At 45.6% G+C, this 14,174-nt stretch overlaps 1 protein-coding gene across 12 annotated transcripts in view; it reads right to left on the bottom strand.

Moving 5' to 3' along the window:
* Positions 1–14,174, bottom strand: part of NUGGC (nuclear GTPase, germinal center associated) — a 54,449-nt gene that overhangs the window by 30,412 nt on the left and 9,863 nt on the right. For 5 of the 12 annotated variants that reach the window (XM_061132873.1, XM_061132877.1, XM_061132876.1 and 2 more), the window contains exons 2-8: positions 11,954–12,171; positions 11,562–11,813; positions 10,873–10,960; positions 5,980–6,084; positions 4,867–4,975; positions 3,336–3,558; positions 2,530–2,760 (exon numbers count right to left, since the gene is read on the bottom strand). In XM_061132873.1, coding sequence (XP_060988856.1) covers positions 2,530–2,760; positions 3,336–3,558; positions 4,867–4,975; positions 5,980–6,084; positions 10,873–10,915 — 711 coding nt within the window. In that variant the 5' untranslated portion in view covers positions 10,916–10,960; positions 11,562–11,813; positions 11,954–12,171. Of the gene's footprint in view, positions 1–2,529; positions 2,761–3,335; positions 3,559–4,866; positions 4,976–5,979; positions 6,102–9,340; positions 9,526–10,872; positions 10,961–11,111; positions 11,212–11,543; positions 11,814–11,953; positions 12,172–14,174 lie in introns of those variants that run through there. The other 7 variants (XM_061132870.1, XM_061132866.1, XM_061132868.1 and 4 more) reach the window with 6 other exon arrangements.

Genomic DNA, 14,174 nt, shown 5'->3' with positions numbered 1-14,174 from the left:
GAATGGCAACCCACTCCCGTATTCTTGCCTGGAGAACCCATGGACAGAGGAGCCTGGCGGGCCTCGGTCCATGTGGTCGCACAGAGTCAGACAGGACTGAAGCAGCTTAGCCTGCACATACCACTCAGTAAACTAGTGGAGACAAGCCATTCTAGGAAGTAGACTCAGATTCCCTTTCCCCTGTCTGCAATCCATGCCCCAAAGTCTGAATCTGTGCCCTCACTCCTGGAGATGGTGATTCCATTCGTCTTGTTTCAAATGGGTAAATTTGTCACGCTGGGAAGGAATATTTCTAAGTGCAGAGTAGTGAGGAAATGAATATTACCTTGACACCTTGATGTAAGTTGTATGTATTCAGATAAAGTAACCAGTTGTGTCATCATTGTGTTTCTTTGGACATGCTCTGTCTGTATTCTGAGGGGGGGGGGGGGGGAGGTTCCTTTTTGAATTTTATTGAAGTATAACTGGTTTACAATGTTGTGTTTGGTTTCTACTAGTGGCTCAGTCATACATATATGGACTCTTTACCGTACTCTTTTCCACTGTGGCTTATCACAGGATATTGAATATAGTTCCCTGTGCTATACAGGAGGACCTTGTTGTCTACCCATTAATTAGTTTTAATTATGGGCTTCCCTGGTGGCTCAGATGGTAAAGAATGGCCTGCAATGCAGGAGACCTGGGTTTGATCCCTCCCTGGGTTGGGAAGATCCCCTGGAGGAAGGAATGGCAACCCACTCCAGTATTCTTGCCTGGAGAATCCCATGGACAGAGGAGCCTGGCGGGCTGTTGTTCATGGGGCCGCAAAGAGTTGGACGTGACCAAGTGACTATCCATTTAAACATAATAAAGGGGGCTACTACATTTGTTTGATTTTCTAGATATATGAAAGCTAAGTGCCTTGAAAGGTTTAATTCATTTGACTTCTAAGTATGTCTGGTCAAGTAGTTCAAACTTTTTGAGAGAAACAAATATGCTAAATTTGAACTCTTAAGTCTAAGGAATGTTGATTAATTGTGTAAGTAGTATTAACTTTTAAAGGAGGCTTTTCTATATTAAACTTAGGAGATAATTTGGACATTAAATTTTAGAACTGGTGTAAGTAATTGCTCTTACTTTACATAAAAAGCACCAGATTTACAAATAGAATAACAATATTTTAAAGGTGAATTTTAAGATGCAAGAAAAACTAGGTTTTTTTAGTATGCAACGTAAGTAAATTGCATATTAGTTCCACATGTATTTTGGTTTAATTTAAAATTGAATTTTAATTTTTTTTAAAAAATATTGATCATAAAAGTGAGGCGAGCCTGGTTCTACTAGTTGCTTATCTAATATCCACCCTGCCCTTCAACCATGCCAGCGGCACCCTGACTGACTGTATATTTGGGAAGGCAGTGGATTGAGACTGATCTCAGCCAACCACAACAAGTCAGCTTCTTGTTTCCCGAGACTCCCTTTCAGCTCAGAAAACTCACATGACTCAGTACTGACCAAGAAAATCTACATGGAAATCTGTTAGGTGTGTTTCTAGGAAAGCTTTTACTTCCCAGTAAAAGAGGAGACGTGGTTGGTACCCCCTGTTTAGCATTTGTCCCTTCCATGAAGCTAGCTGAGAAGTTCAGCACTTCAGTAGCCATTGCGTGACAATGAGGCCCCAGGATGTAGGTCAGGGGGACCAGAGGTATGTTGATCTCGATGTCATTGAGCCCCCAAACCAACCCACAAACCCAACTGCCCCCGGACTTTTTATGTGAGACAATGGATAAATCCCAATTTGTTTAAGCTGTTATAAACTTGGATTTTTTTTTTTTTTTGCTGCAAAACACATCCTTAATTAGTCCTCAAGTAACTATTAACAGTCTTTCCTGTGCACAAAAGCTCCCCTCTCAGACAGGAAAAATTCCTATTTGACTGCAAATGAAAAATCATGGCTACTTCTGATTTTGGTACCAACTTATTTCCAATAAAACATTGTGCCTTGGGACTTCCCTGCTAGTCCAGCGGCTGAGACCCAGCACTCCCAATGCAGGGGGCCTGAGTTTAATCCCTGGTCAGGGAACTAGATCCCACCTGCAGCGCTGAAGATCAAAGATCCTGTGTGCTGCAACCAAAACCCGGCGCAGCCAAATAAATAAGTAAATAAAAATATTTGTAAAAAGCGCAGGTGGGGGGGTGTCTTAGGTGGCTCAGTGATAGAGAGTCCCCCTGCCAATGCAGGAGCTATGGGTTCAGTCCCTGATCCGGGAAGATGCCACATGCCTCGGAGGCTAAGCCTGAGTGCCACAGCTATTGAGCCTGGGTTCTAGAGCCCGTGCCCTGCGACAGGAAAGACTGCCACAATGAGAACTGGAGAGTGGCCCCCACCTGCCTCAACTGGAGAAAAGCCCATGCAGCAGCGAAGACCCAGCACAGCCAAAAATAAGTCAATAAATAAAAAAGAGAGAGAGAACCTTGTGCCTTGCACAAATCCCCTAAATGGATTCAATTATTACCCTTGAGGCTCATAAGAGAAACATTTGAAGCTACCTCTTCTGCCTTGAGGGAGATGACTCTGGAGGTGGGAATCTTTCCTCTGGGCTTGGCCCTTAGTAACTCCTCGTAGCTCTTTCCTTCCGCTCCGTTTCCATAAAACATCTGCAGCTTCCAAACAGCTTCCTCCACCGCATCGCCCCTGTCCCAGGCATCCTCCTCTTCCCCGCCCAGCTCCTCCGTCCTGTGCAGGAGTGTCGTCAGGTTCTTCAGCTCCTCCTTCCACTCCTGCCAAGACAGAGCAGGGCCAAGCCCCCCCACCCACCATGACCTAGATACAGCAGACACTGGCAAAGTCCAGTGAGCCTGTGGCGGGCAGGGGGCTCCAGGAAATCTAAGATCATCTCGTCCAGGCAGGTATCATCTAACCCATCCCGCTTGTTTGGTCAATGAGGAAACAGGAACCCAAAGAGGAAATCGTCTTGCCCAAAGTCCCATAACCAGCTGAGGCAGCACCCAAGCTAGAGCCCCCATCTCGTTCTTTTGGACTTTCTCATTGTGTATGGGCTATGTGCTTTTCGTTTAACAGAGATGTGAGCTATGTTTACAAGGAATATAATGTGAATCTGTAAGGGAGAGAGAGGCAAAGAAAGAAAAGGAAGAGGGATGACAGAAAGAAGGAAGAAGAAAGGATGGAGAGAGAGAGGAAAATAGGGAGAATGGGAAAGAAAGGAGGAGGGAGAAAGAGAAGGAGTGAAGGAAGGAAGGGGAGGAGGAAGGAGGGAGAAAGGAGATAGAGAGAGAAGATGACAGAGAGGGAGAGGAGAAGGGGAGAAGGAAGGAGGGAGGCAGGCAGCTCTTACCTGGTCGGAGAGAAGATGGATTCTGGCCTCATACTGCTCACAGCAGCCTGAGCTCACTTGAACGATACATGACGTACATATACTTTCTCCAGACACAGGTAGCAACATGGCTTGCTGGATGATGGCATTGATCAGGGAGCTCTTCCCCGCCCCAGTGCTTCCGAATAATCCAATGTAGATGGGGTCCAATGATGGTTTTTCAATCAAAGCAAGAAGCCGGTTTCTAGATCAGTTTTAAAATGCTCATTGTCAAGGTCATCAAAGCAAAGGTTGGGAGAATGTCAGAACATACAGCAACTGAGCTCTAATCCCAGTCAAGTCACCCCGTCTTTCTGAGTCTCTGCAGTCCTTTGGTCGAAGGAGAATATTCAGCCCTGTTTACTATACAGAGGAGGATCAAATGAGATTATGCAAAAAGGGATTTCCCTAATTGGGTGGTTAAGAATCCACCTTCCAATGCAGGGGGTGTGGGTTGGATCCCTGGTCGGGGAACCAAGTCCCCGCATGCTCCGGGGCAACTGAACCCATGTGCCATAACTAGAGAAACTTATGTGCTGCAGCTAGCCACAAGCAGGGGCCCATGTGCTGCAGCCAAGACTCAGCACAGAAAAAAAAATGATATTTAAAAAAAGAATATGCAAAGACACTTGGCAATGATAATTCTTCCCAGGTAGTACAGTAGTACAAAATCCGCCTGCCAATGCAAGAGAGGCAAGAGACATGGGTTCAATCCCTGGGGCGGGAAGATCCCCTGGAGTTGAAAATGGCAACTCACTCCAGTATTCTTGCCTGGGATATCCCATGGACAGAGGAGCCTGGCGGGCTACAGCCCATGGGGTTGCAAAGAGAAGGACACGACTGAGCACACGAGAAGAAGAAATGATAATTCTACACAAACTCTGCAATGTCTATATAGATGTGATGTCTCCTTGTTCATGTTCCATGAAAATTACACAGTCTTGATCTTAGACATGAACTTTATACAGTGGTGAGAAGTGTTATTAGGAGCAACCCTGAGGGTCTTACTCAGGGAGGAGATGTAGCAGGCTGGGCAGGAGATGTAGCCTCGACCCCACTTAAATCTTTCAAGGCAGCTGGACAGGACCTTTGATGGCACAGGTTCAGAGTCCCACAGCCTGGGCTGGGTTCCACCCCTTTTATTCATCAGCAGTGTGACTTTGGTCAATGTCTTGGACTCTTTGAGCCTCAAGTTTAGGAAAATAGTGGGGTGATAATCATGGCTTCTACTTTATTAGGAGTTTTGGGACAGTTAAATGGAATTTGATGTATGAATGTAGAGCACTTTCACCTTCCGTTTTCAAAATCTTCAGCAGGTTACCTAGCAACGGTGACAGCGCAGTGAGTGGCAACTACCAGTGTTAACAGAAATGGCCCACAGCAACAGAACTTTCTGGCTTTCTTTGTTTAGTTCCTAACCAGAAATTCTCTTTTATTATTGCAGAAAAGCCTCTACCACCACCACAGGAAAGACATCCAAGGAAGATCTGATGGTAGCCGATACCAGACTCACATGAGGTACTTGACGCTGTTGGGGATGCTGTCATCCAGGAACACGGACTGAATAAGCTTCTGGTAAGTGTTGCTCAAAACTCTTCTGGTCCGAGACTCCAGTTTTTCATCTGGAATCAACAGAGATGTATTAGCGGGGATGTATTAATACCTGGCAGGCTTCCCTGGTCACTCAGACAGTAAAGAAGCCACCTGCAATCAGGAGACCTGGGTTCGACCCCTGGGTTGGGAGGATCCCCTGGAGGAGGGCATGGCAACCCCCTCTTCTTGCCTGGAGAATCACCATGGACAGAGGAGCCTGGTGCGCTACAGTCCATGGGGTCGCAAAGAGTCGGACACGACTGGGTGACTAAGTGCATTAATACCTGGCAGGGATCAAGCGCTTGGTCCCCACAGGGGGGAGTCTGCTTAACACTGCAGAAAAGGCGGAGGGGATGAAATGAAAAGCCAGTTAAACAAAAGAGCAAGTTATCTGATGGGAGAGGTCACAGATCGTGGGAAAGAGCAATCATTGATGACGAGAGCCCCCCAACGAGCAAGGCGGCTCTGAAGCACAAGATAGTACCAGTCAGCATCCACTTCACCATGGGCTATAGCACCTCTACAGTCTTCTCTCCTGTGGTCATAGATAGAAGAAAACTGCAAGGACATCCTATAAATACCCACAGAAGCACCAAACCAACCATTTTCACAGTGTTAATCAGGAAGAGATTATTTTTGTAACAAGCCTTCTATCCAGATCTTGAGAGAGAAACTGTCAGATCACAGTATCTCTGAAGAGACTAGGAGGCCTCCTATTGTTGTTGTTTTTTTTAAATATTTATTTATTTGGCTGTATTGGGTCCTAGTGGTGGCATGCAAACTCTGGTTGCAATATGTAGGGTCTAGTTCCCTGACCAGGGATCAAACCTGGACCCTCTGCACTGGGAGCTCAGAATCTTAACCACTGGACCACCAGGGAAGTCCCGAGGCCTCCTTTTACGGGGTCAAGATCATTCAAAGACGTTCCATCCTGCTTCTTCAAGTACCCTTCTCTTCTTTTGAGGATGTTAACACATCTGGGAAAGAACAGAGCTGCATTAAACAAGCGATAGAGCATTTTCAGGGCACTCACATTCCTTGAGGGCGCTTTGTTCCACGGAGGGAAAGGCTCGAAACCTCTGGTCTCGATCGGATCGTCGTCTCTTTCTCATTGGTTCTTTAAATATGTCATCATCCACTAGAGAGAAACAGGAGCTACATAAAATTACATATAAAATTATAGGTCTTGGGGGGATGGTGTACCGTGGACCCAAAACACAGTCCACTTATATGCAGATTTTCAACTGTGAAGGGGGGGTCCGTCACTCTCATCCCTGTGTTGTTCAGGGGTCCCTGTTTTTGCATGACCTCTATCAATACACACACCCCAAGAGGCTAGAAGGATCCCTGCCAGCCCTGGTTGTTTGTGAGCTCATTTCAGAAGCAGCCCTGTTGGGTCATTCCAGTCTGATTCCCAATTCCCAGAGTCCCAGGACTTTGCATCTAGTTCCGAAATGCAGCCTAACCTATCTCCCCAGAAGATAAGTCAGGATGACATGAAAAGTTCCTGTTTGTGAATCCTGGGAAGCCAAGATGGCTGGATATTCTTCACCAAGTGCCGAGAGAGTAGAGGGAAGCCTGAGATGGCTCAGTGTGGGTGGAAAAAGGCCTCAGGGAGATCTTTGCAACCCGGGAAATTGATCAGGAGCAGAATGAGAGGACAGAACGGGCCATGTGACCAAGGTAAATCCCTTCTTCTCCCCGAGCCTCAGCTTCTTCATCTGTATAATGAGTCGGTTGACAAAAATAGAAGGAATCCAAGAGTGGTGGAGGGTGCCCTCCAAGTGGATGCCCCTCAGAGATTAAATTGGGGGTTGAGGCTTTTTCCTCCTTCCTCCCTTAAAGATGTTAGTAGCTGCTTCCTTACATAGGCAAGGAAAAAAGTTGCCAAGAAGCAAATCTTTGTAGTCCTGCAGAGGTTCATTCCCTTCAGTGGTTTCTGTGGGTTACAAAGTGAAGGGCTGGGAGGCTCCATAACCCTCAGGAAAGGGTATAACTGAAAACCAAAACAATGTGTTTAGATGGTTTGGTTGTTTTTTTTTTTTTTTTTGATTGTGCTGGGTCTTGGTTACATGTTTATTCTTTAAGCTATAATAATTAAATATGAAATATAAGGATATACTGAGCACCATTGCAAAACAGTTAAATATACATTAAAATCATATGTAGTATTTGAACTTTTTAAAAAAAGAATTCCTTTGGCTGCATTGGGTCCTTTTGTGGCATGCGGGATCCTTCATTGTGGTGCAAAGGCTTCTCTCAAGTTGTGGTGCTCGGGCTCAGCCCACGGCATGTAGGAACTTAGCTCCCCAAAGGAGTCAAATCCACGCCCCGTGCCTTGGAAGGTGGATTCTTGATCACGGGACCACCAGAGAAGTCCCGGGATGGGTCTTAGATTCACCTGGTGAGGATTCACCTGGTGAGAAAGGGACAGTAGGGGGGTTTTTGGGGTCAAGACTGTTGGAAATGGCCTAATCCAGTGCTCCTGGGGGTGGCATAAACCTTAGCAAATGACCATCAGGGGACCTGGAAAAACAGTTGACCCCAAGAGTCATAACTCTTTAAGCTCATATAAGGGCAAGAGGCCCCCAAACTGAGCGTGACACTGGGAGGTCCTCTTCCCTCAAGAGCCACAGAAAGGGAGCATCACTCAGGGACCCAGGATGGCAAGCTGAGCAGAAGGCCCAAGCTCCCGCACGGGGCTCCCAGCCCGAGTCTCCCAGACAGCTCAGGCGGCCTCAGTCTGGCGTCTTCTGCACAAATTCCACAGTGTTCTGGAGCCAGCTCACACCCCAGAGTACTGCAATGCAGGGTGAGCTGTCTGCCAAGGCCTGAATCTTGGCCCCCTCCTGCTCACGCAGTGACAGGGAGTTGAAAGAGCTTGTCCATAGACCCTTCTATCTCAGACATTCTAACTTTACAAGTAAGCTCCACGCAAAGAATTTATTCTGGCTCAGTTTAAGGACTGCCTTAGAGCTAAACATCAAGTGGTTGCTGGCTTAGTGGCTTGAGCTAGAGAGAAAGGGGCAGAGAAGAAGAAAAAATATGCCGCTAGCTAGGGAGTCTGGGATGGACATGTACACACAGCTGTATTTAAAATGGACAACAAGCAAGGGCCTACTGTTTAGCACAAGGAACTCTGCTCAATGCTTCTGTGATGACCTTAAAGGGAAGGAAATCCTAAAAGTGGGGATATATGCACACGTATGGCTGATTCTCTCTGCTATACGTAGAAACTAACACATACTGTAAAGCCAATATACCCCAGTAAAAATTAAAAAAAAAGAAAATGGATAACTAACAAGAACCTACTGTATAGCACAGAGAACTCTGATCAATACCCTATAACAACCTAAATGGGAAAAAAATTTGAAAAAGGACATGTATATAGGTACAGATGGATCTCTTTGTTGTATACCTGAAACTATCACAACATTTTTAATCAACTATACTCCATATAAAATTAAAAGCTTTTTTAAAATGGAAGCAGTTAAGGTTTTCTGAAGTCCCCAAAGCAGTTGATTATAATAAGAAAATATCAATGTCTAACTTCAGTAATTCAGCTTAAGTAAGGAAATCCACTGTAGGTTAAACTTTTGAATCTTGATATTGATAACAAGGGGGTGACAGAATCACAGGATTTATGAGCTGGGAAGCAATGTAAAATATATATGGCTCGAGATATAGAGAAATCAAGAGACTTGTTGTATGGGCGCAGAGCTAGCAAATGACAGAGCAATAGCTAGAAGCCAAGAATGGACACCACAAGTCCCATGTTTTTCGATGCACAATTATAGTCTTATTACTTTAAATTATTATCTATTATGGTTTAATATTCTGGAAGATGTTTATAAATTATTCTTCTATTTTATTCGTCCCAGCGTTTAAAAAAGAAAAAGAGTTTTAAGTATGTTATGATTAAAGCTATCAAGTGAAATCATAGAAAATCTACCAAAAAGTTTTACCAAAATAAAGCAGATAATTTTTAACTACTAAAAAAATTCTACTCCAGCTGCTAGGCCAGTGGCTTGCCGAAGAACACTTTAGAATACATTATAAACAGTGTCTTGGAATTCCAGAGTGTTTTCACACCTGCCTGTGGAAAGAATAAAAGGATGGAGGGCCTTGATCTTCACCCCGTGACTCAGGAACTCTTTTGTTTAAACAACGTTTGCATAGGATCTTAGCCACAAGCACAAAAGAGTCTCAGTACAGCCCATGTATCCTGGCCTTTATTTCAACTTTGTAAGGAGCAGCAATTAGTCTGATCAAAGTTTGGAAACTTATTTTTCAACTAAAGCAAACACTGAGAAGTCAGGTAAAACAGCAAGGTTTTACATTTTGCCTTTAATATCTAAAATGAAAAACCAGGTGGAAAGGAGAAAGTAGTTCACCTGGGGTTTAAAACACTTAATCATAGTGCATACATGGGAAGCCGCTTCAGCGGTGTCCAACTCTCTGTGACCTACAGACTGCAGCCCACCAGGCTCCTCTGTCCATGGGATTCTCCAGGCAAGAATGCTGGAGTGGATTGCTGTGCCCTCCTCCAGGGGATCTTCCCGACTGGTTTCATACTAAACTGTAACCAGAATGGATGGGTGTGAACTGGCCATATCTCTTATTCTTCCCTGTAATTGTTCAAGCACTCCCTTCCCTTTTCCACTATATTACACTGATTTATTGGCAGCCCACTCCAATATTCTTGCCTGGGAAGTCCCATGGATAGAGGAGCCTAGCAGGCTACAGTCCGCTGGGTCACAAAATAGCCTGACAGAATTTATGGACTAGACACTGGAGCAGAGAGCAGAGGGGTGGGTGGGCCGTCCCAGGAAGCCTACCATAGAATCCGCTGCCATTGCTCCTTGCCGCCGCAAGGTGGCGCTTTTGGCAACCGTCTCAATACAGGCGCTCTGACCAGATCCTGGAGGGAACCTGCCACAGATGTTCCCAGCAGGCCGCCCCACACCTTCAGCACTGACCTCACCCCAGGGGCCCTAAAGCTGCAATTCCTGCAGTTAGCTTGCCCGGCCCCATCTCAGATACCAGCGCTACCCCTCCTGACCCTTGCCCCTAAGGGAATTCATCCCCAGGGGTAAGAACATTTTTCCTCTTCAGTTCTCAAAACACAAAGGTTGTGACACACCCCAGGGTTACTTCGCTGCATCTTCCCAGGGGACGTTCCCTCCTTGTCTCTGGGGGCCCTACACCCAGCCTTCTAGGAAAGGAGGCCACCCTCAGGGACTCCAGTGGGCTCACCCTATAGCTCTCCTTCAGAAAGCTCGCAAAATGATTCCAGGGGCTCACCTCTTCTCCATTCTGACAGCGGGCTACCCTCGGAAAATCCAAGATGGTTTCCTGGAACCTTATTTTATTTATTTATTTGAACTTTTAAAGGAGGGTGGGGGGCACAAGTTGAATTTCTGATCAGACAACCCACTAGATTATTAATAGGCTCTTTTAGTTGTTATTTAAATAAGATATACATCCACTGTTAAAATATGTTGTGAGAAAGCAGCTTCTCAGTAAAGAGCATTGAAAAATGACCATAGTTTAATACGGTCCCAACCCCTTTGCCCTTGGTTATAATGGCAAATAGTTACTGCTCAGGGCTTCCCCAATGGTGCAGTGGTAAAGAATCCGCCTGCAATGCAGGAGATGGGATTTGGATCCCTGGATCAGGAAGGAAGATCCTCTGGAGGTGGAAATGATAACCCACTCCAGTATTCCTGCCTGGGAAATCCCATGGACAGAGGAGCCTGGTGGGTTACAGTCCATGGGGTCACAAAGAGTTGGACATGACTGGAGCGACTTAGCGCGCGCGCGCGCGCGCGCACACACACACACACACACACACACACACACACACACACATATAATGGTAAATAGTTCTTGCTCACTTCATCAGGGGATAGTGAAGGGATGTTACCTGGATGTAGCTCCCGAACCAGAAAATCTTCAGTTTCTGCCATTTCCTGTTATGTAACCGCCTGCCTTTGTCCACTTAGAGCATCAGCCTGAAAAATACAAAGTACAGGGTCGGGGTGGGGAGGAGTAGACAGCAGAAATTATAAATACAAAACAAAAACTAAAAAGAACATGTAATTTTGCTTACGCTTTGTCTCCCCAATTAGATACCAAGTTTCTAAAGGGCAATGGCTATTCTACCTTATCTTTGAATCCTTTATAACAGCTTGTCCACTGTGTGTTGGTTTAAATATGACAAAAGTCCATGTTTGACTATTGATTTTCAGCATTAGTTGAATCCATAGAATTTTTTTTTCTTTTCTGGAGCAAAAGAAATGACTATTTATTGCTGATGGTGCTAAATAATACCACGTTGGAAGACAGTTTGTCCACTTGTTACAATACTGAACATACTCAGCATTGATCTGGCAGTCATGAATACAGTATTTATACCAAAGAGTTAACAGCTGTGTCCACACAAAAAACTACACATGAATGTATATAGCAGATTTTTAAAAGAAATTCTTGGAATTTGTTTTTTTTTTATTGTTAATTTTTATTGGAGTATAGTTGCTTTACAATGTTTTAGTTCTACTGCACAGCAAAATAAACCAGCATACATATTATCCCCACCGTTTTTTATCCATTGACCTTTAAACTGAAATGATCTGAGATCTTGAAGGCAGCTCAGTCTGAAAAGACAATAAACCTCTAACGACCAGAGCCTTGAAGGTGAAGTTACACAGCTTTGCTGTTTGGGGAGACATCAGCGCCCCCACCAGGTAAGCCTGGAGCCCCTGGGCCACTGAGCGACACTGAGTCCCAGCGGGTCTCAGCAAGAATTGGGGAGATGGATGGAGCATCTGATATTCCTGGGGTCCCCTGGAGTTGCTCTGGAGGATGCTGAGAGGGGAAGAAGAGACGCAGTAACTGTTAGGTTCTCTGGGTCTTCCTCACCACCCACCCGGCACTGCAATCAGGGAGACGCCCCTATTCGGGATTATGTCAGCTCTGCCTCATGGGGCATCTGGGGGGGGAGGTACCTCCAAAAAAAGAAGTGTCGGATCCAACCTGTCTCCAGTCCTGGGAGACAGGGACTGAACACAGAGGGAGAACTGGATCCACAAAGCCTCGGAACAGCGGGTGCTGACGTCCTGGGCTGTTTCTGCCTCCACACATAAGGGAGGAGCCGAGGGACACAGTCGGGGGCGCCCCAAGTGCTTCCTCTCCATATTCTGACGTTGCTGATTGGACTACTCAGCTGCATAATTCAAAAGCAGAGAGTCACCAGCCTTTCTGAAATATGCAAAAGCTCAACGGACCTGTCAACCCCCAGTAGACACACAGCCGTTACTTAGGGAGACTGTGCCTCATTTACGTATCACTTCCAAATGAAAATCGCAGCTGCTCAGTCAAAAGAGCCCCTTACACTTAGTTCGGCTCCTGGGTATCAACAGAACAAATGGTTTCTGTTCCTGGTGGGTGTTGGTGAATGTGGTGTGAACTCTGCTATGTACACATTCCTGAGCCTTTGCTAGAGCTCCTCATCTCTCCATTCCTCACTTGGGCTCAGACCGCCCCAAACTCCTTACAGTCCTCCGAGGCAGGGGAGTCAAGAAGAGACGTGCTCCCCTCTTCTTCCTGGTGAATTCCTACTCTTTCTTCAGCATCTCGTTTGCACATTTCCTCTGTGCAGCTGTGTCCTGGTTCCCATTCATTCCCCTCTTGTGTCACCGCTGGTCCGAGCACACCTGAGTTATACGCTTGTGATTCTTTCTTTATGTCTGAGCTGTCTGAGGTCATGGCTGCATTTGTTTCAATGTTGTATTTCTATCATGAACGGCAGTGATCAATCGTAATGCGGAATTACTTAATTACAGTGGATGGGAGGCTTTTGATGAGCTTCCGTGGCAAAGGGTGTTTAAATGCTGACTCTGTTTTTAAATATTTCTGTATTTGGCTGCATGGGGTCTTTGTTGAAGCTGCAGGATCTTCACTGCGTCATGTGGGAGTTTTTGTTGCGCGAATTCTCTAGTTGCGGTACTCAGGCTTCGGTAGTTGCAGTGCTCAGGCTTAGCTGCTTCATGGCACGTGGGATATTGGTTCCCCAACCAGGTATCGAACTCATGTCCCCTGCATTGCAAGGCGAATTCTTAACCACTGGACCACCAGGGAAGCCACTCACATTAGTTTTTGATAGGACTGTTCCATAGGAACTGGGAATGTTTATCTTGAGGGAAGGAAGACATGGGCTGAAGCAGAAGATGTGGGGAGGACCTTGTGTGGTCTTCAAATACTTAACCTTCGAGTTGAATATAATAGTGAGATAATACCTGCTCCAGTGGTGCCAAGAGGGGACAGCTAGATCCGCCAGGTGGAAAGTAGAAGAAAGTACATTTTTGCTGAACATTTCTCTGTCTTCAGAGTTGTCCAAAATGGAATGAGCTCCCTTAGTAAGTATTGAATTTTCTGCTCCTAGAAGCGTCTAAATCTTCACTGTTATGATCACCTAATAACAGCATTGAACTAGATGGGCTTTAAGGCTTCTTCAAATCCCAAGACACCGTGTTCTTGCTTGAAATGTTCATCAGTAAAGCTGGTGGTAGGAGGGCTCTATGAGGTTACTAAAATTCATGAGTGTTTCCTGGTTGGATATGCTAAACCTCGGCAAAACCTAGGCAAGTTAGAAAAAATATGATAGCGCCTAACAATAACTTTAGATGCGAAACTAGGAATTGCCCCCTGGTAAGGTATCTGTTGTTTTCTGAAGATGGCAGCTCCATGAGCCATAGTCACACACACAAAATATTAAACATCATATCACAGTGGGCTCTGGAAACAACAAATGTGTGGTCCTCCCGGGGTACAGAGCCACTGTAGACCTTCAACCGGTTGTGCTAGTTAGTGCCAGGAACAAATACAGAAGATGGATCAGGTTTCCCCGCCTGCCAACGCAGGGGACACGGGTTTGATCCCTAGGTCGGGAAGATCCCCTGGAGAAGGAAATGGCAACCCACTCCAGTGTTCATGGCTGGGAAATCCCATGGACAGAGGAGCCTGCCAGGCTGCAGTCCATGGGGTCGCAAAAGAGTCGGACATGACTGAGCAACTAAACAAACACAATTGTCAAAAGTAACACAATTGATAATATGGTAATTTCAGGTTCATTTTGCTTTAAAGAGCAAAAGACCCATAGTCCCTCCTCAAATTACATTGGGCTCCACTTTCTCCCCAAAAAAGGCAGCAACTGTGGTGTGTTAGTGA

This window comes from Dama dama, chromosome 29, assembly GCF_033118175.1.
Source record: "Dama dama isolate Ldn47 chromosome 29, ASM3311817v1, whole genome shotgun sequence".
Classification (NCBI taxonomy): domain Eukaryota; kingdom Metazoa; phylum Chordata; class Mammalia; order Artiodactyla; family Cervidae; genus Dama; species Dama dama.
This window is presented reverse-complemented; position numbering and strand designations above follow the sequence as displayed.